Source organism: Perca flavescens, chromosome 13, assembly GCF_004354835.1.
Source record: "Perca flavescens isolate YP-PL-M2 chromosome 13, PFLA_1.0, whole genome shotgun sequence".
Classification (NCBI taxonomy): domain Eukaryota; kingdom Metazoa; phylum Chordata; class Actinopteri; order Perciformes; family Percidae; genus Perca; species Perca flavescens.
Window position 1 is genome coordinate 28,181,049 of NC_041343.1, and position 25,160 is coordinate 28,206,208.

Below are 25,160 nucleotides of genomic sequence, written 5' to 3' on the forward strand. Positions count from 1 at the left end.
TTTTAAATTGTGTCTTTTGTGATCTTTGTGAGCTTTTGTGTGCAATTTTTCTATTTTATTCTATTCAAAATAAATAAATTGCAGAGATTACTGTTCTGTCGCCTCCAGTCCAATAGGTGGCGGCAGGTGGTGGCGAATGTTGATAGCGGAAGAAAAAGATTGTGGCGCATGCGCTTTCCACCTGTAGTAGCGTGTATTAAGAAGTAGACGTTAGCAGTGCAAAGTACGTGGCAGAAAACTTTCGACATGGAGGTAGCCGCGCTGTTCGCCTTGACTTTGTTACTGGGTGCACTAGTTATTCTGGTCGCATTAGCGGTAGGCAGACGGAAAGAAGAAATAAGAGAGGAAATAGAGCAAGCGGCGGAATTTACCGGTAAGAGCCACACTAGCTAACGTAACTCTAGCCGAAGCTGTGACTGGTGGGGAGGGCGGTGAGTCACCATCTCTGTCACTATCTCTGTGGTCTTTGACACACGCGGTCATTCATTCAGTCAGTCATTCATTCATAACAAGAGTGAACATGAGAGTAGTGTACCTGCTACTTTACGCAAACACGCAGACGTACGAAGCAGTTAATAGAGACTAAAGCAACTTTGAGCAACTGCCACCTGTCGTTGGCCAATCTACGAAGGTTACACTGACGGGCCAATGGGATGACTTCTTCATGTCTAGCTGTCTATTAATTATGTAAACGTAGATTCAATTTCAAATATTTGTTTTTGACCCTTACCTTACCCTACCAGCTTCGCCGCTGCCTTTAGGTTGTAGAAAGTCATCTTTACAAATGGATGCTGTTGTGTTTTGTAACTGTACACAACACTGTTCAACCAGACTGACAACTGAAAGGGTAGAAAGAGACAAATAATATTTATTCATATATGCATGACAACAATTAACAACAACATACAATGTTTATATACATGTCAAACAGCTTCTGTAACCAGTTACTTATTAAATCTTTAAAAAAAAAGTTATTCTTAAAAAGTTTCCTTGAGTTTATTTAGGATTTTCAAAAAAATGCACAATGGATTTCTTACCGAAACAGAGTGTGTGCAGCAAATGTTTTGTGTCTAATCGTTATTAATATGTCAGAGGTTTGATGTCTGTTACCAAATGCTACAAGCTGCAAAATCTATGTCATCACCACGTCCATCACTTGCTGTGTGTTGTCCAGTGTGTCCGAGACCTTCTACGACGTTACAAGAGAATCCTTCGAGATTTAAGTCAGTAGTCTGAATAGTTCCGATGAGTAGCCCTATGTTTTGTTTCCCAGCTGAAGGCAGTGTTGTGAAGGGCCTTGCATCGAAGAAACCAAAGCAGGAGAAGCAGCGCAGCCGCAAGGATAAAGCCTTACAGCACACTTTCAGTCATCATCTGTTGGCAGCATCACTGAAGGTAAACTGGAGTTGGTAAAAAAAAAAGTGCCTCGGAACACACCGAAGCGACGCAGACTAGAGCGTACGTTCTGTGCGTGTGCGAGACGTAATACGTCGCCATAACAGCTATGGTGCGTTCTTTTTGTCCACCGAAGCCGATTTACGAGTCGTTTTCCGGAGTTACGAACCAGAAGTTGCAAAAAGAACGCCCCCGAGGTCGTATATATATACGACTCGTCAAGTCGTCTGAACTCAGAGGACCCCGAGTTCACTTTCAAAGATGGCTACGTCGTGCATCACACGTAGTAAACATTGTGGTTTTCTACAATTTTAAGCACTTTTGTCTTTGTTGTAACCAAATGAAGAAGTGGTACACATAGTGCTGTATACTGCTACCTATAGACATGTCTCTACAGTCTTATTAGGAGTTAAACATAGTGGTGTATACTGCTACCTATAGACATGTCTCTACAGTCTTATTAGGAGTTAAACATAGTGCTGTATACTGCTACCTATAGGCATGTCTCTACAGTCTTATTAGGAGTTAAACATAGTGGTGTATACTGCTACCTATAGACATGTCTCTACAGTCTTATTAGGAGTTAAACATAAACATAGTGTCTCTACAGTCTTATTAGGAGTTAAACATAGTGCTGTATACCTATAGACATGTCTCTACAGTCTTATTAGGAGTTAAACATAGTGCTGTATACTGCTACCTATAGACATGTCTCTACAGTCTTATTAGGAGTTAAACATAGTGCTGTATACTGCTACCTATAGGCATGTCTCTACAGTCTTATTAGGAGTTAAACATAGTGCTGTATACTGCTACCTATAGACATGTCTCTACAGTCTTATTAGGAGTTAAACATAGTGCTGTATACTGCTACCTATAGACATGTCTACAGTCTTATTAGGAGTTAAACATAGTGCTGTATACTGCTACCTATAGGCATGTCTCTACAGTCTTATTAGGAGTTAAACATAGTGCTGTATACTGCTACCTATAGGCATGTCTCTACAGTCTTATTAGGAGTTAAACATAGCGCTGTATACTGCTACCTATAGGCATGTTGCTACATATTAGGAGTTAAATACCGCCTGATTAGTTATTTTGGAGCTTGTGCAGCTGAAATTGGCTAGAGACGCTCGGTTGCTATATGACAACAATGGCTTTAAGCCGAGCCTTGAGCAGAAAGCAGAGCAGTAGCCGAACGTTAATGTTAATCAAAACGTAATTTCCATGTATCAAACTGTGAAATATATTTGTGTAATATGTCAATAACTGGGTGAATAGAATCCTAAATGTTACTAAAAATGTTACAAAAATCCATCTTTTCTCCGACTCGTAGTATTGTGTGACAAAAAGAAGGCAACAACCCCGCGGTTACTCGTTTTTCAACACGGATGTGACGTCACACTCGAGCTACTAATCGCGATTACAAGACAAAAAGAACGCACCACTAGAGATAGTCCGATACCATTTTTTTTCTTCCCAATTTCGATACCTTAACTTGCGTATCAGCCAATACCGAGTACCGATCCAATAGCAGTGTGTCATATATTTTATTATGTTTTAACAGCTGTATACTACTATCCCTGTATGGATGTGATATGATTTCTATCTTTGTTGTCGGTCTGGCTCAGGTTAAACTCTTTGTGAAACATGAACAAACACAAACAATGAACGCCACAGAACTTTCATTTATTCTCCAGTTTGACCGTCATAATTAGAGTTATAACTTATAAATAAACGATTTAAAGTAGTTTTTCTTTAGGGCTTTATTACGTGGTATCGGATCGGTGCATAAACTCCAGTACTTCCCGATACCGATACCAGCGTTTTGGGCAGTATCGGAGCCGATAGCAATACTGGTATCGGAACATCTCTAATAACAGCAGGCGGCGCTAATCTGTATTGTTGCCCAAAAAATTAAAACCGGCAGCTGATTGGATGAACACGTCACATGGGTCTGGCTGCTCCCGGATTTTACAACCGGGCATAATGGCGGCTCGTTCAGAATACGATCTCATATTGTACTAAAATAGTTCACCGAAACGTGTTTCTGAAAACATGTTAAGTGACAAATAGGCCGTGATGCAGTTGCTGAATCTGTCTTTCGTTTTGTTTTTTAGTTGTATTTGAATGCATTAGTTTTATCTAGATGGACCTTTTTTATAAAGCGTGTATTTGTAATATTTTCAGAGCCACAGTGCAAACGTGACGTGCCTGGATTTCAGCAGTAACGGGAAGTACCTGGCGTCATGTGCGGACGACCGCACCGTCCGGATCTGGAGCACCAAAGACTTCCTGGAGCGAGAACACAAGTGTCTGAGGGCCAATGTGGAGCTGGATCACGCCACGCTAGTCCGCTTCAGCCCGGACTCCAGGTCTCTTTTGATTTGGTGTCTTGTTGTTCCTTTTGACCTTTCTATAACAGGTTCATTCGTACAGACTATTCTCTGAATGAGGATGTTTTGTAATTTTCAAATGTAGTGTTTTATTTCTGCAAAAGCTGTAATATTGCACAAACCAGTAACATACGTAACCGGAGCAGAATTCCGCTTTTGTCGAACAGAAATGACATGATAATCCCATCAGCTCCTTTCACTGACTCTTACCTTTTGACTGCAGGGCGTTCATCACCTGGTTGGCCAATGGCGATACCATTCGAATCTTCAAAATGATCAAAAAGGACGACGGCACTATGACTTTCAAAGCTGCCTCTGAGGACTTTCCACAGAAACACAAGGCCCCCATCCTCAACATCGGCATCGCAGAGACAGGTACGCACAAAATGTCTTAAAGTCACGAATGGATCTGTAGTTTTTGTTAGTATGTTAAAGGTCCAATATGTGGGAATTTCTCCCATCTAGCGTTGAGATCATATATCGCAATCAACTCTCTCGCGCCGCGCAGTTCAAAGTACGTATTACAGCTACGGTAGCCTTCACACTTCAAAAAGCTTTTCAGTCTCCTTTTTTCTTTTTCTGGGCGGAGAAGAAGAGGACTCCTTTTCCTGAAATTTGGATTTTGAATACGTGTGGTCCTCCATGTTTCCTTCTTCAAACTTGCCACCAGGGCTGGGAAGCTACGATACCCGTTAGTAGCATTAGCAGCAGCTGTGAGTTTATCATGTGACAGCGAAAAACACGAAAGGTGGAGCAATATGTCCTGTTTGTCCCTTACCGGCTAACGTATTTCAAGATGGCGCATGAATATGGAGCGTCTACCCCGGTTCTCTTAATACATCCATGAGTTCATGCAAATGTAAAATTTCAAGCCAAAAGGAATACTTGGAATTGATGGTGGTGGTAAATATTTATGAAAAAGGACAAGTTTGAGAAGGGGCAACACAGATTTTGATAATGAACAACTAAACACGTTACACACTGGACCTTTTTTAAAGTCAGTATAAAGTAGTAAAGATTTATTTTTTTATTCGCAATGTTTCCCTGAAACAATGGGTGAATGTTTTTATGGTTATTTGTTTCTTCTTTGGTATGTTACCATTCAGCAAATTAAGTTTTTCTTTCATTCATTCATTCGCTCGCTCTCAGCTCATCAGCTGGCTCGCCCAAGCCCTCAGACAGTCCTGCAAAAACTGCAGATCTTTCCATTCATTTTGAATGAGGATAGTGTGTTTAAGCTGCGGCAGGGGTTGCCGCAGGGGGGACACGCAAAACAAACGCATGGTTTGAGGCAGAGTGAGAGTCCCATACAGTAAACCGGAAACATCACACACCTCTATCGCTGCCACAAGAAAGTTTTAAAGCACTATGAGTGTAAAAAAAAAAAAAAACCTGCGGAGAATCGCCGGATGGCTTTTTTTTGATCCGAATGCTTAATGCCAAGATGGGCTGATTCTATGTTTCCTCTCCGCAGGCAAGTTCATCATGAGCGCCTCCACCGACACCTGCATCCACATCTGGGACCTGAAAGGAGAGGTACTGGCCTCTATCAACACTAACCAGATTACCAATTCTTATGCTGCCGTCTCCCCGTGTGGCAGGTCAGTCCCACCCCGCCAAATGGGGATCACCTCCCCTTTTTTTTAAAAAAAGTTTTTTAATTTTTATTGTCCTACTACACTCTATAAAAGTAGATTTAATGTGTCTTATTCGACACTGATCAACAGGAAAATACTCTGTAATTTAAAATTGATTTCTGCAAAGTGATACTTTTTAAGGCACTGTAAGTTTTCCTCCCTTTTAAGTATCGTGTGGAAGTTTAATCCGATCTGATGAAGTCATTATCATTTAGCCTAACAAGTTGACCTTTTCATGTTTGAATTTTTTGATGTAAGTTAACTTTTACCCAACATACATGTGCTCCAGAAGGTACTCAGTCTGCTCTGTATTTTCTACCGCACAAGAGGCGTGATCAACGGGCAATGTTCAAATGACGCAATTGGATAGTCCTTCAACCAATCGGATCAACGATCCGGGTTTCTGCGCTTCAGTGGCCGCCTTGTTGAATGTAATCAAAAAGCTGCTTGGTCGCTTCTCTAGCGCCATTGTGTTAAACCCGCCAATAGCGCGCCAGGTGGATAAGCCAGTTTGTGATTGGTTCCTGGAAATTTGTAACTGAAGCAGGTAGATAAATGTACAGCTCTCCAGCCTGAGCTGCAGGGCGAAATCAAATCTCCGGCAGATCGGGCTGGGTTTACCCGGTCTAGCTCTGACTGCATTTGTGGTAATTTTCTCCAAAACAGTTTCCGGTCAGGTAAGGCTGGACGATATGAGACTCATACTTCACTGACAAAGTTTGCACTGTAAACTTAGGGCCGGGACACATCAGGCTGATTATCGGCCGGGGGACAGTCTGGCGAGGTCAGTGACTCAGATCTGTTGGGTGTGTCCCGTGCCGTCGTCCGTCTGGGGGGGGCTGTCGGCGTTCATTTTGGCCGACCTGACATGTTCGGTCGGCGGCAGGGCCGTCGGGACTCGCCCGGAAATGATGAGCGAAATGAGGTGACTAGAGTCTCTCAAAATCTGACGAAAATCTTTTAAACTGACCTTTGTTGAGCTGAAATGAAGACCGATTCAGCAGCTGCACGGCCTATTTCTCGCTTAAAATGTTTTCAGAAACACGTTTCAGGGAACTGTTTTAGTACAATATGAGATATCGTATTCTGAACGGCCGCCATGACAGTCCAGGTCTGAATATCCGGAGAAAACAAACCCATGTGACGCGTTCGTCCAATCAGCTGCCGGTTTTCATTTCTTGGGCAACATTACAGATTAGCGCCGACTGCTGTTATAGAGATGTATTACGTCTCGTCTTTTTGGTCTGTTCTGTGGCAGTTTTTTGGACCTCGGGGACGCGACTGATCATATCGACGGGGTTCTCTGTCAACGGTCGGCCGTCGGCTATATGTCTCGACACCATTAGCTAGAGTAGTAAAGGTGGGATATTTTCTTTCCTAAAAGAGTGCATATTATCCTATCTTTGTGGTTTTTAAAATAATTGAAGGAAATACACGCACACCCAGATGAACTATTTATGGTTATTTATTGAATATTTCGAAGAATTAAAATCAAAACCGGTTTCCTAAAAAAGTAGAAAATAAATAACTAAGACGCCAGAACGCTGTGACATCACTGTTGGGTGTCCTTTGGCTGAAACATCAACTTCTTCTTTAATAATAAACTCCTGGCATCATAATTATCGCTCTGTCAAATAAGCGGTTGAATACAGCACAGGCTACTTCTACAGAAGATAAAAACAAATGAAGTCTTGCGTGATTTGAGTGGAGGTGTAACTGTGTGTGTGTGTGTGTGTGTGTGCTGTGTCTGTCTCTGGGCTCTCAGGTTTGTAGCGTCCTGTGGCTTCACTCCTGACGTGAAGGTATGGGAGGTTTGCTTCGGGAAGGGAGGAGAGTTCAAAGAGGTGGCGCGAGCTTTTGACCTGAAGGGCCACTCTGCAGGAGTTCACGCGTTCGCCTTCTCCAATGACTCTCACAGGTAATGAAGGCTTTTCTTTTTTTTTTTTTTAAGTCTTTTTATTGGGGTTCTAGTATTCAATACACACATTTCTGTTCCAGCTATGTATAGAACCACTTTTTCCATGAACTGAACATATTAGGGAAAAAACACAGAAGGGATCGGACTATACACACATCCTATAAAACAAAAAAAGAAAAAAGAAACTAGTTTCCATATCTTGATCAATCCATTGAAATTGTCATGCAGGGTATGAGTCAGTTTTTCCAACGGGAGTATTTGCAATACTTCCCTATACCAATCGTTCAGTGTGTGGGTGTTCTTAGAATGAAGGCTTTTCTGATTACAGTACGAAGCCAAAGAGGTGGCTCACTGGGGGAAGAGTTTGGCATTTTGGGAAGTATGCTTATTTGCTTTCTTGCTGAGAATTAGATGAGAAGATTGATAACACTTATGTCTGTACGCTGAATATGGCAGTAAAGCTTAACTTTGAAGTTTGGAAAACAGCTGGCTTTGTCCAAAATTCTAAAACTTTTAAACCTTTTGTAATATATTATACACTTTACTTTCATACGGGTTAAATAAACAAGATCCTATCCTCATCATCTCTTTTTGTTTTTAATATGCAACATAATTGACTGTTTACATGCAAATAATATTCAGGTTTTTGCCCTTTCTCCAAAAAAGACAATATTCCGTGTAGTTGTGTGTACAACCATAGCAACACACAGACCTGACCAGTAAGGTCTGTGTGCAAAAGGCCATAAACGGTTTCAAACTGCGGTAAAAACCCTGATTGAGATTAGAGGATGGATACCCGACCTGAGCCCGACGGTACCCACCGGGCCGGGTTCGGACAGATATTTAGAAATGATGTTCGGGTCGAGCTCGGTCACATCAGCGCGATAAGGCATTGAACATTTTAAATTTAAAACAGCTTATTATGTAGGTAGCCAATGGGCCTGTTTCACTTGAAAGGTTTAGTTTTTGTGATTAAAATAAATTTTAAATATTACCCTTACATCAATCTTCCTGTGTGCGGAAATTTGTTCATGTAGTTGTGACAACGAAAAAAACACAAACCACGTTTTAATTGGAAAATGCTAAATTCGGAAAAAGGCCTTATTCAAAAATATCCAAACGGAATATGCTGTCTTACGTGACCTGAATCAAATTCAGAATATAATATTTGAATAATAGTGGAATAGTTGTGTGCGTGTAAACATACTCATTGTGTTCTTTTCTTTCTTTTTTTTTTTTTTTTTTTTTTTTTTTTTGTTGATCAGAATGGTGACGGTCTCCAAAGACGGTACGTGGAAGCTGTGGAACACAGATGTGGAGTACAAAAAGCAGCAGGACCCCTACCTGCTGAAGACGGTACCCTGCGTGTCATCGGAAGGCAGCCGGGTGGCCTTGTCTCCAGACGGCCGGGTGGTGGCCATCAGCGACGGCAGTAACCTGGCTCTGTACAACGCCGCCAGCGGGCAGCTGGAGGAGGAGCTGCACGGCGTCCACAGCGAGGAGATCAACGACCTTAGATTTGACATTAACGGGCGCTTCTTGGCGTGCAGCGGCGACAAGGCCATCCGAGTGTTTCACAACGCCCCGGGCTACCGGGCAGCCATCAGAGACATGCAGGACATGCTGAAGAAGGCCCAGAACGAGGCCATGAAGCAGAGACTGCAGCAGCAGATCAGAGAGGCTCAGAGCACCCTGGACACGGTGCTGGCTGCTCCTAGCGACTGAAAGAGCCCCAAAAAACTACACCCTGATCGGGATGGTGTGTCTGACTGACTGCTAATCTTTTGCGCAACCTCAACTCTCCCCTCTGCCACTAAATGATCCGGTCTGAGAATCTTCAAATCTGCATGCAGTTTTAATAAAGAACATCTTTTTATGGAAAAAAAATAAAACAATTTGAGTTCAGATCTTGTTGTCCTGTTTCGTGTCCAATAATGTCTTAAGCTTGATCCCTGCTGTGGTTGTCTTTATATTTCCCTTCCGCACCTTTTAGTTGAAAGTCTGACTCCACTCCGAAATGTGTTTTTGTTTTATTGTTCCTTCCCTTGGAAGTTTGAATTTCACTGTGCTGTATGTTTGTGCAGAGTTTGACACCAGAAGGCTGTTTTCACATTCATCCGCTCAAAGTTTCTCTGTCTTCACTTTAATTCCTTCACATCACAACTAGTCTGCAACCATGGTCCAGGATGTAACTTACACAGGTGTGTTGTGGAAACTTGAAAGTGTTGATCAAGTGGTAATTGTATAGTTATTAATGTATTTTCCCCTATATATTTAATAACCTAGACTACTGAAACCAAAACTATCTGCATGGCTAGATGAATGTACTAGAGGTAAGTGACAAAATGTGTTTTTCACCATTTGGCTGAACTCACACTTTAAAATAAAAAAAAGCGACCAGCTGTGCCACACAAAATGTTGTTTCCTACTGGAATAACCTAGACGAAACTCTGGTGCTTATATAAAATATTTCATTTTAAATAAGGTGAAGGAAGTCACTTTTTAAAATGAATTGTTTTTATGTCCCCAGCATCTTTCTACAAAAATAAATATAAGGACATTGATGTGGTCTGCTCAATTTTTCAAAAGGTTCCAGAAGATTTATGCCATCCTTTTTCGTCATGTCCCCAGTCTAGAATTTTCTCAAACCTATATTTATTTCCCAATATTTTGACTCTGAATTTTCCCTTTCCTATAAAAATGTATTGTTTGGCCTTTTTCCTTACTCTGCTACCAGAGCAAATCACTGCTATATCTATTTTACCTAATTACTCTCATACGGAAGAAGATTTTTCGACATTATGTCCCAGCTTTTTGTAGCAATTCTTTTCTGCGTTGTTCAACAAAGTTTCTCGGAATTGAAAAAAAATGTGAACGTGGTTGAACCGGAAGCAGTATCCGCGCAGTGAGGCACGTTTTCCTCGTGCAGCAGCATGGCCAGCGGTGGTGTGAGGAGATGTCTGTAGAGATGGTGGAGCTCTCCATGAAAGCACCGGAGCCGGTCCGAACGGCCGGGATCCTGCAACAGAACCGAGTCTTCCTCGACTTCTTCTGGGACTTGGCCAAGCCGGACCAGGAGGTCCGGCTGAAGGCGGTGGAGGACCTGATCCAGTACCTGAAAACCAACAACAAGGTGAGGCGGATCCGACCACTGACGGGCTGGACGGGATCTGAACCAGCGTGCTTATCCGCTCAAGTTAATATAGTAACAGTTGTATCGTTAGCAGTGGGGCGACGTATTCAGGAAAAGTAGTCATAATATAAAGAAATACGCGGCAGTCCTACATTCAAAATGTTACTTCAGAACAAAAAGTATTAGCCAAAATATACCTGAAGTACAAGAAGTAAAATCATCCGATACGGAGAAAATCAGATATCATGATATTATTGACCAAATACTTCGATATCGCGGCGTTACTTTACTGTAATGCAGCCTTTAAAACCAGGAAAAGACTAAACGTATGTTATATCGCGATATTACGATATACAAAATCTAAGACGATATCTAGTCTCATATCACGATATCATTATAATATCGATATATGGCCCAGCCCTATGCAGAATGGGCCCTGTCAATGTGATATATTATAGACATGTAAACATACTATTCTTTTCGCTGCCTTATATGCTTTTGGGTTGTTGAAGCTATAACAATAAATAAGTTTTGAATGTAGAACGATTTACAAAGTAACTAGTAAATAGCGGTGTAATAAATACTCACATACTTTACTTAAGTAAAGTACTCCACTACAAGTAAAAGTCCTGAATTCAAAATGTTACTTGAGTAAACGTAGATGAGTTGTATTTATAAAATGTACTTAAAGTATCACAAGTAAAAGTTATCATTATGCAGAATGGCTCCTTCCACAGTGTTATATTATTATAGAATACTGTATTGTGTTTTTATCACTAACAAATACATGTGAGAGCATTTTAATGTTGTAGTTCATTAACATGGAGCAACTCTTAGATACTTTGTATACTACTTGGTAGATTATTATTATAGTACTGCGTTATATAATGAGAACATAATATGTTTTATGTAAAAAAGTAGTAATGTAGGTAACCGTAGTGCAGTAAGAAGTACAATATTTCCCTCTGGTGTAGTGGAGTAGAAGTCTAAAGCAGTAGAAAATGGTAAATTACTAGTGTATCAAAACTGTACTTAAGTACAGTATTTGATTACTGAGTACTTAGTTACTTTCCACCGCTGCTAGTAACTACAGCTGTGAAAATAGAAGTACAGTATTTCCCTCTAAAATGTGATTTATAAAGTTGCATTAAATGGAAATACTCCCATTACCTCAACATTGTACTTGAGTACAGTACACTATGTTGGTTGATAACATACCTTGGAAGCTATTTTGCAAACTATCTGATCCCTGTAACCTTTAGACATGTCACATTGTAGAAGGACTGCAGTAGGCCTGGACGATATGGAGAAAATCAGATATCGCAATATTAAGATTTTATTTATTTATATTAGGACAATGCACATTAATGAACATTTCTGTAAATGCGCCAGTGTTAGCCAGTCGGCTATATATTCTTGTCCTAATACCTCGATGTTGATATTGTGGCAATATTATAGGGTTGACAATTGGTGCTTTAACAAAACATCTTCACAATGAGAGTTCAGATAAATAATCGTCATTGTAGATATAATGACTAAGTGGGTAAAGGTAAAAATAATAGAAGAGCTAGAACAGTCTGGTAACACAGAAAATGACATCACTTTACTGTAATGCAGCCTTTTAACACCAGGAAAAGACAACACTTAGCCATTTACGATATCCAAAATCTAAGACGATATCTAGTCTCATATCACGATATCGATATAATATCGATATATTGACCAGCCCTAGACTGCAGTGTTATGATAAGTGTGCCGGACAGAGAAGAGGCTTAACTGCGTGCATCATGGCCTGTTTCTCTCTGTGCTCTGCAGGCAGATGAGTTGGATTACACCTTTAAAAGGCTCGTGGATGGACTGGCTCACACACGGGAGGCTGCCAGACCTGGATTCAGCCTGGCTCTGGGACAGGTGAGTGGGGACCAACATCTGAACCCAACTCTTAATGCAGTTACTGTCTTATGGATTGACAAATCCACGCAGACGTGGCCAATATGAGTTTATCGCCGATATGTCTGTGTTGGATTATCATTTTATATGTCGGTTGATAAGTAACGTGGAATTGCAGTACAGGAGATTTAAAGATGTGTCCTTTTAATCTGTATTGGAACAAACTTCCCTTTCATATCAGGTCCTCCGAGATCTTTAAGTCTCGTCTTAAAACACATTTTTATTCTTCGGCGTATGATGTTTAGGGACATTAGTACAGAAGTTGTTTGTATGATGTCCATTGTGTCTATATGTTTATTGTCTTCCTTTGTTTTTATAACATAATATAACTTTCTACAGCAAGTAATTCAAGTAATTAACATTTATTGGCTTTAGCATGACGCACAATTTTTGTTTTTCAGGTCTTGAGCACCTTTGAAGTCGTCTCTTTGCAGAGTATACTCGACCGAATCAAGGAAAAGCACAACTTGCAGACAGTAAAAAAGGTGAGGTTTTTTATGCTGTCTCTGTCGGCTCCAAAAGTTTCAAGAATGGGCTCTTTATGAATTTTGTGGTCTTCTCTTGTTTTTTTTCAGAAACTTTTCAGAAATGCTGCGTTCGGAAACTTGTTTGGCGTCCTCGCCCTTCATCAGTCCAACCGCCTCTCTAAAGTAAGCACTATGATTCATCATTTTTAAAGGAGGGGTCCAGATTTGTGTGTGTTTGCAGAATAAAAAGAGCGAGAGAGACCATGCCTGAATCAAAACGTACATACTAGGGGTGTGAATCTTCGCTGGTCTTACGATTATCCTTTTCTTATCCCTTTCCTGCTTTTCAGCAACAAACTCAAGCAGTCAGATATATGAACTCCCCTTTTTATTGTATCTGCTCTTAAGAAAGCCACTCCCTGAATGTAGCGGAGTCTGAACACAGCAGACAGAAGGCAAAAACAAAACAAAAAAGTAACATCAGTAGGCAATAATCGATTATGGTCTGTTGCTGCAGCTATGCAGAATCGTCCAGGTCTGCATCGCGATGCATCGATGCCATGATTAATTTCAACACCCCTAGTACATACTTTGTGGACCGAAATGAACAATGAATCTACAGCCGCAGACTCTGTGTGTGTGTGTGTGTGTGTGTGTGTGTGTGTGTGTGTGTGTGTGTGTGTGTGTGTGTGTGTGTGTGTGTGTGTGTGTGTGTGTGTGTGTGTGTGTGTGTGTGTGTGTGTGTGTGTGTGTGTGTGTGTGAAGGCTGTTGTGTTGTCTGATCCTTTTGTCTTGTGTCCTTGTGCAGGAGCCGGCGGTGGTGTTGGGATGTGTGCAGCTGCTGCAGAGCCTCACCCAGCACAGACAGCACCTGAGGGACCTGCCTACCAAGACCATGATGGACATCCTCAGTGAGGTGACCCCTGCTGCTCACTCATATCAATACAGGGGCCATTCAAGATTCAAAATCCTTTATTATTAGTCAAATGTATTTACAGTATTCCACAGTCATCGCCATATCTCTATGATCATTATACATACATAATGCACAAGGAGTTTTGTTTTAAGCTTTAACTCAAATACTGAATTTCAATTTTAGTAGTTTGATTCTTTTATTTCTACAAATTAAAAAAAACATTTGGTTAGGTCGGCAACCAACTAGAGCTGGGCAATATATTGATATTATATCGATATTCGTGATAGGAGACTAGATATCGTCTTAGATTTTGGATATCATAATTCCTGAAATGACATAAGTTGTGTCTTTTGTTTGTTTTAAAGGAGTGATAGAATGATTATATAGAGTATTTCACACTGTTCCTTATGGTAACATTGGTTGGGCTGAAAATGGCCTGGTTGATATTTTATTGGCTCTATGCATCCCTGTGTTTTGGCCCTATTTGTAACAAGAGCTTTTCTTCCAAATATGGTATGCTCGTGAATATTTAGATGAGCTGCGCGCTGATTGGTTGAGCGAATTGCCATAGGCAGACATTAGAGATGCGCGCTAATTGGTTGAGCGAATCCCCAATACACACACATTAGAGAAGCGACAGAATCTCATATTCCAGACACTGCAATGTTTCCTTACCAAATTCACTTCTGAGACTTTTTTATGTGAGAAATCAACTATATAAAGCTCAAATATGGGCCGTTTTACGAAAATTGATGGCTAATTGCAAATATGGTAAGACCAGCCTTCCTTCACAGACCCCGGCCTGCTGTGAGCTTCGTTAGGCTGGCAGCCCTGACAGAGCTCCAGGGTCTGTAACTCCCCTCTTCCTGCTAGCTAAATGGCCCGTTGTGTAAGAGTGAGAGCGCGGTCAGCGAGCTTGTTACACCAGCAATCTCTTACCACATGTTACACACAATGTCACGCCACTTAGCTATACAACATATACCTAAATGTCTTATAAAGCTTACGACGGTGTCCGATTTCAAGTTAATTAATATTTGTGAAGTTTAGCTAGGTGTTTCGTTAGCTGCAACTGTCCCTTCAATCCTATCTATGTGTAGCTACAAATCACGGATAGTTAGCTTCATTTTTGGTTGTAATTCGAGTATATTTACAGTTAGAATTTTGTCACGCCACTTACACAACATCTAACCAAATGTTTTATAAAGCTAACAACGGTGTCCGATTTCAAGTTAATGAATATTTGTGAGCTGTAAGGGTTTCGTTAGCTGCGACAGTCCCTTCAATCCTAGCTGTGTGTAGCTACAAATCACGGCTAGTTAGCTTCATTTTCGGCGTAATTCCGAGTATATTTACAGTTTGAATTTCGTCACGCCAGTTATACAACATCTAACTAAATGTCTTATAAAGCTAACAATGGTGTCCGATTTCAAGTTAATGAATTTTTGTGAATTCCAGAGGAATTCTAAGAAGAGGCTAGCTATAGCTAGCCTCCTCTAGCTATAGCTCCATCCAGCCGCAGGCTCTATCAATGAGACTCGCGGACAAGAGGCGTGTATTTCACCGATCGTTTGTTTAAATAACTCAACACATTATAATTACACACATTATAAGATTAACTGGAACCTGTGGTAAGAGATTGCTGGCGTAACAAGCTCGCTGCCCGCGCTCTTACTCACACACACCTGGCATTAGGAAGAGGGGAGCTGCAGGCCCTGGAGCTCTGTCAGAGCACCAGTGTGTAGTAGTCCATTTGCCAAAAACCGGTGACTTTGCGCGGGTATGGAGTGTTGTGGGCTGCCAGTCGTAACGGAGCTCAATCGAGCTCAGAGCAGGCCGGGGTGTGTGAAGGAAGGCAGGCTGGGCGGCGAGGCAACAACACAGGCAGCACCGGCGCTGAACACCGACACAGTCCGACAAAATTTGCAATTAGCCATCCATTTTTGTAAAACAGACCATATTTGAACTTTACATAGTTGATTTCTTGCATAAAAAAGTTTCAGAAGTGAATTTTGTAATGGAATAGCAGAGATCTGCGTGACCTATATTCAGAAGACTACCTGATCTCAGGTCAGTTGTGTAGCCTATGTAAATGTTGGGGCGTGACCTTTCTCTTAATACACCCATGGGCTGACAAAGGCTCCGGTTTTTGGGAGGTTGACGTCAACTTCCAGCTTTGTTGGGATTCGCCCGTTTTCAGCGGCAGTTTCAAAATATGAGATTTTCATAGTAAAGGGGTGTCAGTGGGACTTTGAGCTTCTATGTATGTCCTATTTCAACTATGACAGGGTAAAATCGGTTTTGCATTCTATCACCCCTTTAAAGGCTGCATTACAGTAAAGTGATGTACTTTTCTGAATTTAACAGACTGTTGTAACTGTTCTTTTATTTGCCTTTACACACTTAGTCATTATATCCACATTACTGATGATTATTTATCAAAAATATCATTGTGTAAATATTTTGTGAACGCACCAATAGTCAACACTACAACATCGTTGCGGTATCCATATCGAGGTATTTGGTCAAAGATATTGTGATATTTGATTTTCTCCATATCGCCCAGCCCTACAACCAACGATTATTTTCATTTGCGATTAATAATCTGTTGATTATTTTCTCAACTAAAGGATTAGTTGCTGGTCTATAAAATGTCAGAAAATGGTGAAAAATGCAGATCAGTGTTTCCCAAAGCTCAAGATGACGTCCTCAAATGTCTTGTTTTGTCCACAACTCAAAGATATTCAGTTTACTGTCACAGAGGAGAGAAGAAACTAGAACATTTAAGGAGCTGGAATCAGAGACTGAATTGATTATCAAAATAGTTGCTGATTAATGTAATGGTTGAGAACTAATCGATTGATCTTTGCAACTCTATAACCCATCCATCCTTTCTTCTCTAACACCGGTGTGTATGTCCGGTCTGTCAGATCCCAGAGGAGGTGTTTGAGGAGGTCCTGCTGAGCGCGCTGCAGACTGACCTGGCATCAGCCTTCAGGACTCCGGAGCAGCTGCAGCTGCTGCTGGTCGCGCTGCAGCGCTTCCCGCAAACACTCAAACCCAAGAAACTCAAGAAGCTGCTGGGCTCCTCGACCATCATCAACGCTGAGAACATCCCCAAGTAAGAACAGTGTGAGCCCCCCCTTCACACATACGCTTATTTAATATTTTTTTGTGTGGTCTATATCGACAACGTTCCGGCAGATGTCCCTCATTTTCGGCCGGATGTCCCTCAGCTTCTGCTTCCTTTGTGTTGCCGTTCTAAACTCGGGACGATTCGGGAAACATCCTCCAAGCCAGAACGGACTATCTTTTTTTAAGTACTGTAATCAATTTTAGCCACATACTGTAGGTTTTAACCTTGTCAGATGAGGTGTTCTGTTAATTTTTTTGGAGTAAAATTCTTGTCACACACTCGACAGCCATTTTAATTCCAGAGCTCGCCCACCCTACGTGCACATGTTCCACCAAAACAAGTTTGGCAGAAGGCACTGTACCTGCATCCGGTGCTCAGCACCGCCCAAGACCATTGTGATCGGTTTAAAGAAATGGCGATAAACCTGAGCACGTTTTTTTTTTATTTATTTTTTTCTCCCATCCCCGGAATGCTGTGTGGACTAGCCAGACCCTCCTCCGCAGCGCTGTGGAGGAAGGTCTGGCAATGCGAGACCTTTTAACCAGAAATGTATACACCAGTTTCCCCTGCCTGGATCATGTGAGCAACATGTGGCATCTCTCAGGTTGACGGAGGTGTTGAAGATGGCGTCGCGCTCGGTGAAGAAGGAGTGCGTCCTCCCGGCGGTGGCCCTGGACCTCCTGAAGCTCTCTCTGAAGGAAGACAGCTTCCAGCTGTTCTGGAACAACGCCATCATCAACGGCATGTTAAAGGAGCCGCCGGGGCCAGCTCAGTGAGTCCTCACGGGGAGAACGGCCTTTATAGCGGGAGGGCAGCAAGGGGCTAAGAAATATGGGATCCTACCATCCAGAGATGAGGTCATTTCTGCTGGCCGTATCCTAAATTATTATTATTATTATTATTATTATTATTATTATTATTATTATTATTATTATTATTATTATTATTACTAGCAGCAGCATTAGCCAGGCCCAGTTACTGTCATTTATGGCAACATGTTGCCTTCCCAGTGAGTGAGTTATGGAAAAACTCTGAGAAACTCAAACTGTTGTTGCATAGTACCCTTCTGCTATCTAAAAAGTTTAAAGTGCTCATATTATGCTTTTTTGCTTTTTCCCCTTTCCTTTATTGTGTTATATATCTTTTTTGTGCACGTTATTTGTTTACAAAGTGAAAAAGCCCAAAGTCCCCCCCCCCCAAAGGGACTTACCATCTCCAACAGAAAACACTGTTCACCAACTGCTCCAAACAGCTCTATTGTAGTCCAGCCTTTACTTCAGAGACCAACGTGGTCACTTTGTAACACACGTTATAATGCTCGCCTAGCTGCTAGCATGGCACGCCCTCATACTCTGCTTCTGACTGGCTAGTAGTCCTTACCTAGCTACTGTCAGGGCACGCCCTCATACTCTGCTTCTGACTGGCTAGTAGTCCTTACCTAGGTACTGTCAGGGCACGCCCTCATACTCTGCTTCTGACTGGCTAGTAGTCCTTACCTAGATACTGTCAGGGCACGCCCTCATACTCTGCTTCTGACTGGCTAGTAGTCCTTACATAGGTACTGTCAGGGCACGCCCTCATACTCTGCTTCTGACTGGCTAGTAGTCCTTACCTAGCTACTGTCAGGGCACGCCCTCATACTCTGCTTCTGACTGGCTAGTAGTCCTTACCTAGATACTGTACATGTGCGACTCCCAACAAAGATGGAACAGAAGTGAGATGCCTCACTCTGTAGCTAAAACAGAGAGCTCAACACACAGGGTGAAAAGAGGAGCTGCAGCAATGTGTAGTACAAAAAAAGATGGTGTTTTTTGAAAATTAAACCATGTCTAATATTATGATATAACCTCTAAATACAATTATGAAAATGAGCATAATATGAGCATTTTAATCGAATCTTGACCTTAAAAATTAAATTGAAAATCAAATTAAATTGTGGATTTGAAGAAACATGACACCCTGACATTCAACTGAAGCCTAGTACACAGTGCTGGGGAATATAAATGCTTTAAACCCTCCTTCCCACCAATCACAGTCTCTTGGCACTCACCACAAAAGTCTTTAGAATTTAGATAATGTCCCCAAAGAAAGGACTTGGGGCTCCCAGTCAGGCTGACATAGAACATGTTTTTCTCTCTCTTATGTCCTATTGTCGGCTCCTAGTTAACTCCGTTCTGCTAACATGTCCCTCTGGCGTTGTCCTGTGTGTGTCCAGTTACCTGAGCTTCCGCCTGCTGGGCAGCGCCCTGCCTCTTCTGTCCGTAGCCCAGCTGAAGGAGGTGTTGTCTGGAGAGGTGATGATGCAGTACGGGGAGCATGTGGTGTCTGCTCAGGTCAGTGGCCTCGTTTATCCACTATAAACAGCAGGTTATGATGACAAATGAAAAAAAAAAAGTACTTGATGCAAGAAAATCCTCATGTTTTAGAAACTGGAAAACAATCCAAACAGTTCTGTCAATCAACTTAGTGTTCGTTCGGCTAATTATTTCAGCTGGACTTGTAGGTCAATGCATTGTTTGGCAATGGTTGTTTTTAATAAATGACGTGTGATTTGTGCAAATATCTTAATTTGTAAAGTAACTAGTAAATAAAGCTGTCAGATTAATGTAGTAAAGTTAAAAGTACAATATTTCTTTCTGAAATGTAATGGAGTAGAAGAAGTAGAAAGCGGCATGAAAAGAAAAGACTCAAGTACGGTACAAGTACCTCAACAAATGTACATAATTACATTCCACCACTGGTTTTAGCATATGCTCTGGATAACTATCTGTGTTATGTGTGTTTTTTAATAGCAATCTATGTCAAATGATAACAAAATGCAGAGCTGGTTACTGTACATTTTCGAGTAGTGACCCCAGTGGCAGAGAGAAGCAGGCCTTTAATTTGGCTTATATCAGACACCGGCTTTTATTTTTAATTCCCCCAGTTAATGTAAGCTCAAAATGTGCTCCATGTCTAGCTGTTGTCTCAATACATTCAGTAATAATGGCCGTTTCCACAGCAGTATTTTCATCGGTACTGCTAGAGGCATGTCAGCCGTTCCACTTTGCCGTTCTCCCCCAACAATGCTTAACGACATTGAATGAAACTCAACACTTCCTCCATCATTTTCACTTTAAAATTCTTGCAGCCTTCCCTTTACAGGACGTCTTTTTGTATGAGATATAGTTTTGTTGACTGTAGCGTGATATTGTTCAGGACCACAGCCTGAAGTTAACACTTTTCTGGCCACCAGCCCCTGCTGCAGGTGGATTTTAAAATGCGCTAGCCACACAGGCTTTTTACTAGCCATTTCTGTTTCGCCTCATGAAGGTGAAATGCACGAGCATCGTTCTTGAACTTGTTAAGAATACACATTTGAAGTGCTGTCATCAAAGTTATTAACCAAATGAATACTGCACCATATACAAACAATATATACAAACAATATAACTATAAAACAATACTGCACTGTAGTTTGTTCTGTACTGCTGTCGTAAATCGGCCACTCGCCAACCTTGCCGTTGCCGCCGACTGTCCACTTGGTATTTAAACGGCTTCCTTTACTTATCTTTGAATCATCTTCATCTTTTTGTCGGTGGCTTGTTTCGGCCGGCCTCTTCACCCCAGTAATGTGCCCCCACTTTTCTGAGCTCTAATCCAAGGAAATGGCAGACTTGGTTGAAACGTGATTGAAACAACCGTGGCAGAAAAAACAACTTATTAATCACTCCATTCTCATCGGCTTTCGGCGAACGTGGCAGACGGATCGGCAGTTTCACCCAAGAATGGCAAAATTCCCCTGCGTTTACCGCGTGATGGGTGTTGATTTCAGGCCCTGAATTAGTTATGATTATTATACTTATTAATTACAGCATAAACCCATTATTATAAAAAGAGAAACTCCGAGCAGCACATGGAGAAAATGACACACCCAATAAAGTATTATCAGCTTACTAATAGGGCTGCACAATATATTGTTTTTTTTATCGTCATCGCAACATCAACTGGCGCAATATACACATTGCGAAAGGCTGCGACATAAAACAGATTTTTTTTGTGTTAGTTGAAAGAAAATATCAGAAAATGTCATTAATTTTCTTAGTGGTGCTTTAATATTCAATTTGTCCATAAAAGAATGTGAAAATGATTTTTACTTTTATTTGTTTTAAATTCAACAAGCAATTTGTTGTATTGTAGAAGAGTACTGAAAGCAGCAGAAATGCAGAACTGAGCACATTTTAATATCCGTTTATGTATCGCGAGTAATATCGTTATCGCGCTAATCAACAACATTATCGCTTATCGCATATTTTCCTCCTATGGCGCAGCCCCACTGACTGATATCAATCATGTTTCTCTCCCAGAAAGCGGACCGCTTCAAGCTGGCCCCGGAGATGGACCGCTACCTGTCGGACTTCTTGGAGGGGTGTCAGGACGCCGACAGACAGCTGGCGGTGATGGTGGGCTTCTCCTCGCTGATCAACAAGGGCAGCCCCTTGGTGCCGCCGGTGTGGAGGGGGGTGCTGCACCTTCAGCCCGCGGCCCTGCAGCAGTACGTGGAGTGGCTGAAGAACATGTTCCTGAAGCCTCAGCTGGACAAGCTGCTGGACTGCAGCACTCACAAGCAGAAGGACAGTCGGGAGGGAAAGGAACAGTGAGTGTGCAACGCCTGTCGGGGTTGTTTATCAGCGTGTTGGTCTGTCTGCACGGAAACTGGATGAATGGAACTGTTGATTTTCCGTCCTCAGGAGGGAGAACTCCATATTCTATCTGAGGAAGTGGCTTGCCTCCCGGCTCTCCTCGGTCGTTGACAACCACCAAGTGAAGAAGCCGGAGGATCTCATCATGGATGTGGCCAGGTGAGACCCGCCTGTAGTTGAACGATGTCAAGGCCTCTGCGTTTTGTAAGAAGAGAGGACCATCAGCTGCTGTTGTGTTGTTTCTTTTCCAGGTTTGTCTTTTTCCACGCGTTCTTCAGTGCCAAGAAGGCCTCGGCCAGCATCCCAGAGACAAAGGGGAAGCTGTCTGTCCCACTGGATGATAAAACCAGAGGCGTGCTTGTTAATCATTTCTTTGGGTGAGAGATTACATCTTCTCTGCTGTTCTGAGACAGCCAGTTTTTTTTTTTTTATTTGCACAATAAAATCACAGAACACAACAAGAAAATTAAATTAAAATTAAAGGATTGTGCAGTTGAGATTAAGAAAACCCCGTAGAGAAGGAATCTCACCTAAGGAAGAGAAGAAGAAAGCATTTTATAATGAGCATTACAATTACCAAAATCCTAAAATCTACAAACTGAACACTAGTAAGTTCTGAATAAAAAAAAAAGAAGCAAAAAACAAGTATAATGTTGGCTACATAAAACAACAAAGGCATACAATAAATTACAAGAATATAGATAAAATGAGGATGTGTGGACTTATGTGTGTATGTGTGAGTAGTTAGGAGAGACAAGAAGGCCAAACCAAACAGATATGAACAGTTCCGATCAATACAGAGAGTTAAATGTGGTTTATCTTTTTATAGTTTTTGGCTGGAGTTGACTGAGATGCTGTGTTGATATAACGACCTAGTACAGTTTATTTATATAGCACCTTTGAAACAACTATGAGTCATATTTCACTATATCTGTATCAGTGTCTGTGTCCAAACTGGCAGTGACAGATGCCGCCCTCAAAGAGCCTGGGTCTGTCTAAGGTTTCCGTCTAAAAGGAAGTTTTTCCTCGCCACTGTTGCACTAAATGCTCGCTGCATTGTAAATTATAGAGTGTGGTCTAGACCTACTCTATCTGTAAAGTGTCTTGAGATAAATCGTCACAGGTCGGATTCGAACCCTGGACCTCTGCGTCGAGGCATAAACCTCTCAGTATATGTGCGCCAACCCGGCCACGTAATGCAGACATTTAACCCTTGTGTTGTCTTTCCTTCGCCCAGGCAACGTTTTGGTCGTCTTTTTCAACACTTTTGTCACTTTTATCCAATTTTTCTTTTTTTTTTTTTTGTCTCCAAATGCCATTTTTAATTGAACACCAAATTTCAATGAAAGTTGTGAACTGCTCAATTATTTTACTCGTGAAGAGCGTTCCACGTTACATTTTTTGACAGTTTTGGGTGAAAGAAACCCAAATTTCTGATATAGAAACTTTTTGAAAATGGGTCAAATTTGCAAAGTTTTATTTTATAAATTTTAAAAACATAAGACTGTAAAATAATAATTATAATGATATTTTAGCTTTTGAAATTATGCTAAAATCTGTTTGCTTTAATACCACTAACGAACCGCACCAGAGTCCCGCGTAGAAGCAGACAGAGACGCTGCTTTTTTTTAAACGGTCTTGGCCTGATTTTTTTTGGGTTCACACTGTCAAAATTCGTCAAAAATGACGTTCGAATATTCCCTCTAAAATAACACAGAATATTCGAACTATTCGAACATCTGGTTGCGCATGCATCCAAGGTGGCGCGCCACATTGTGACGTCGAAATGATGCAATGATGTATAAATAGTCACGGCGATCTCATGATGTCACATGTGTATGCGCCAGCTGGGCTGCGTCCAGTATGTAACGGCTTTCAGGCGCGCTAGCAAAGTAGACAGCCAGACAGCCTCTGCTACCGCGAGCGTTTTTTTAATAATTTTTTTTAATTCAAATATTAATTTTCACCTTCGAAATTCGTTTTTTTAAAACTATTCGAATATATATTCGAATTTAGAATATTCGTTGACAGCCCTAGTTCACACTGGGGCTCCATTGACCGCTTTCACACCAGCCCAAACAAATCTGCACTAACTATGCAACACACAGTAGATACCACTTTAACCAAACCAAACATTAGCAAACCACAAAATGAAAGCAAATCTGATGTTGTGCGTGTAATCTCATAATCCGGAGTGAAACCCTTTTTGTCTAGGTCGGCAACTACCGATTATTTTCATAGTCAATTAATCTGTCGATTATTTATTTCCTTGATTAATTGAGTCATTTTTTGGTCTATAAAATGCCGATCAGTGTTCCCCAAAGCCCAAGATCCTCAAATGTCTTGTTTTGTCCACAACTCAAAAATATATAGTTTACGTTCACAGAGGACTTAAGAAACTACAAAATATTCACATTTAAGAGGCTGGAATCAGAGGCTCTTTACAGTGTTTTTTTAAATTTATTTGTATTATTATGAAATGACTCAAACCGATGATTTGATTATCAAAATAGTTGCAGATTAATTTAATAGTTGACAATTAATCGATTAATCTTTGCAGCTCTAGTTTTGTCCAAAGACCAAAAGGCTCTTGAGGTGTCTCGTGGACACCGCTGCGTCCCTTTGACTCTCTGTCTGTCCCCCCCTCCAGACTCCTCCTGTCCCTGCACCACCTTTCTCCGACCGAGGACTCGGACAAAGGCACGGCAGCCAACCAAAAGCGTGTGCAGGGCGTGCGAGCCGACGGCACCATGTGGATCTATCACCTGGTCCAGTACGCCCAAGTCCTGCTCGACCAGCCGGAACTCGCCCAGAGCAGCCAGCCCTTCAGCCCTGAGCAGAGGGAGGCCTGGGACAGGTAGGACAACAGGGTCTCCTCTGAGTATGGCCTCTGTGATCCCAGAGCAAGACAACAGGATACAGCTTAAAGCTATAGTGTGTAGTTTCTGTCGCCCCCATGAGGAGTTCTAAGTAATAACAACAAAACTGTTGTCATTACCGCACTTGCTAGTAGCCAAGGAGGACATGGAGGATTAAAAAAACATGATGGACTCTTCAGAAGAGGTCATTATCTTCACTCAAGCTTCTGCACGGCAAAGTCACATGACGACACAATCTTCTGAACATAGTCATACTGAGAAATCCAGAGAGAGTTGTGTGGAGCTGATAGTCTTAATTAGCTTTGTAGCAACTCATTTGGCGATGGCTTGAATGTAACGGACATTCATTAATATCAGAAATTGACGCACTAAATCTTTAAAGGACAATTCTGGTGCAAATTGAACCTAGGGGTTAATAACACACGTGTACCGAGTCGACCGTCCTCTGGAATATGTTTTCATGCTAATCGAATGTGACCAGTTTTAGGGCAAACCGCTAATAAGCTAATAACGCTAGTCGTCGGGGCCACGCAAAAGTAAAAAGAAATAGCACCACACTTCCACGGTAGCATAATGAGGGTCCCTACATGTAAACCGAAGCATTGAGAACTTTGTAAGTGTACAGACAGTTTATTAAAAAGGTAGTTTTCG

General features: G+C 41.6%; 2 protein-coding genes across 2 annotated transcripts in view; both read left to right on the forward strand.

Annotated features, from left to right (window-relative positions):
• Positions 1-143: 143 nt before the first annotated feature.
• tbl2 (transducin beta like 2) lies at positions 144-9,251 on the forward strand. The gene is made up of 7 exons (XM_028594804.1): positions 144-373; positions 1,274-1,395; positions 3,586-3,770; positions 4,015-4,166; positions 5,266-5,392; positions 7,194-7,346; positions 8,612-9,251. Exons 1-7 carry the CDS (start codon positions 247-249, stop codon positions 9,069-9,071), a joined length of 1,326 nt encoding a protein of 441 aa, XP_028450605.1. The 5' UTR covers positions 144-246; the 3' UTR covers positions 9,072-9,251.
• Positions 9,252-10,207: 956 nt separating this feature from the next.
• Positions 10,208-25,160, forward strand: part of mybbp1a (MYB binding protein (P160) 1a) — a 28,182-nt gene continuing 13,229 nt past the window's right edge. The window contains exons 1-12 of the mRNA XM_028595575.1: positions 10,208-10,479; positions 12,295-12,390; positions 12,831-12,914; positions 13,005-13,079; positions 13,705-13,812; positions 16,743-16,933; positions 17,553-17,720; positions 19,164-19,281; positions 21,295-21,584; positions 21,679-21,789; positions 21,882-22,007; positions 24,281-24,487. Of these exons, the coding sequence (XP_028451376.1) occupies positions 10,303-10,479; positions 12,295-12,390; positions 12,831-12,914; positions 13,005-13,079; positions 13,705-13,812; positions 16,743-16,933; positions 17,553-17,720; positions 19,164-19,281; positions 21,295-21,584; positions 21,679-21,789; positions 21,882-22,007; positions 24,281-24,487 (1,751 nt within the window). The 5' untranslated portion in view covers positions 10,208-10,302. The remainder of the gene's footprint in view (positions 10,480-12,294; positions 12,391-12,830; positions 12,915-13,004; positions 13,080-13,704; positions 13,813-16,742; positions 16,934-17,552; positions 17,721-19,163; positions 19,282-21,294; positions 21,585-21,678; positions 21,790-21,881; positions 22,008-24,280; positions 24,488-25,160) is intronic.

Bases quoted from the DNA above. Each gene is read 5' to 3' on its own strand.
- tbl2 (XM_028594804.1), top strand. From the start codon at position 247: ATGGAGGTAGCCGCGCTGTTCGCCTTGACTTTGTTACTGGGTGCACTA. The intron at 374-1,273 runs GTAAGAGCCACA...TTTGTTTCCCAG, and splicing joins GCAAGCGGCGGAATTTACCG to CTGAAGGCAGTGTTGTGAAG. The intron at 1,396-3,585 runs GTAAACTGGAGT...TAATATTTTCAG, and splicing joins TGTTGGCAGCATCACTGAAG to AGCCACAGTGCAAACGTGAC.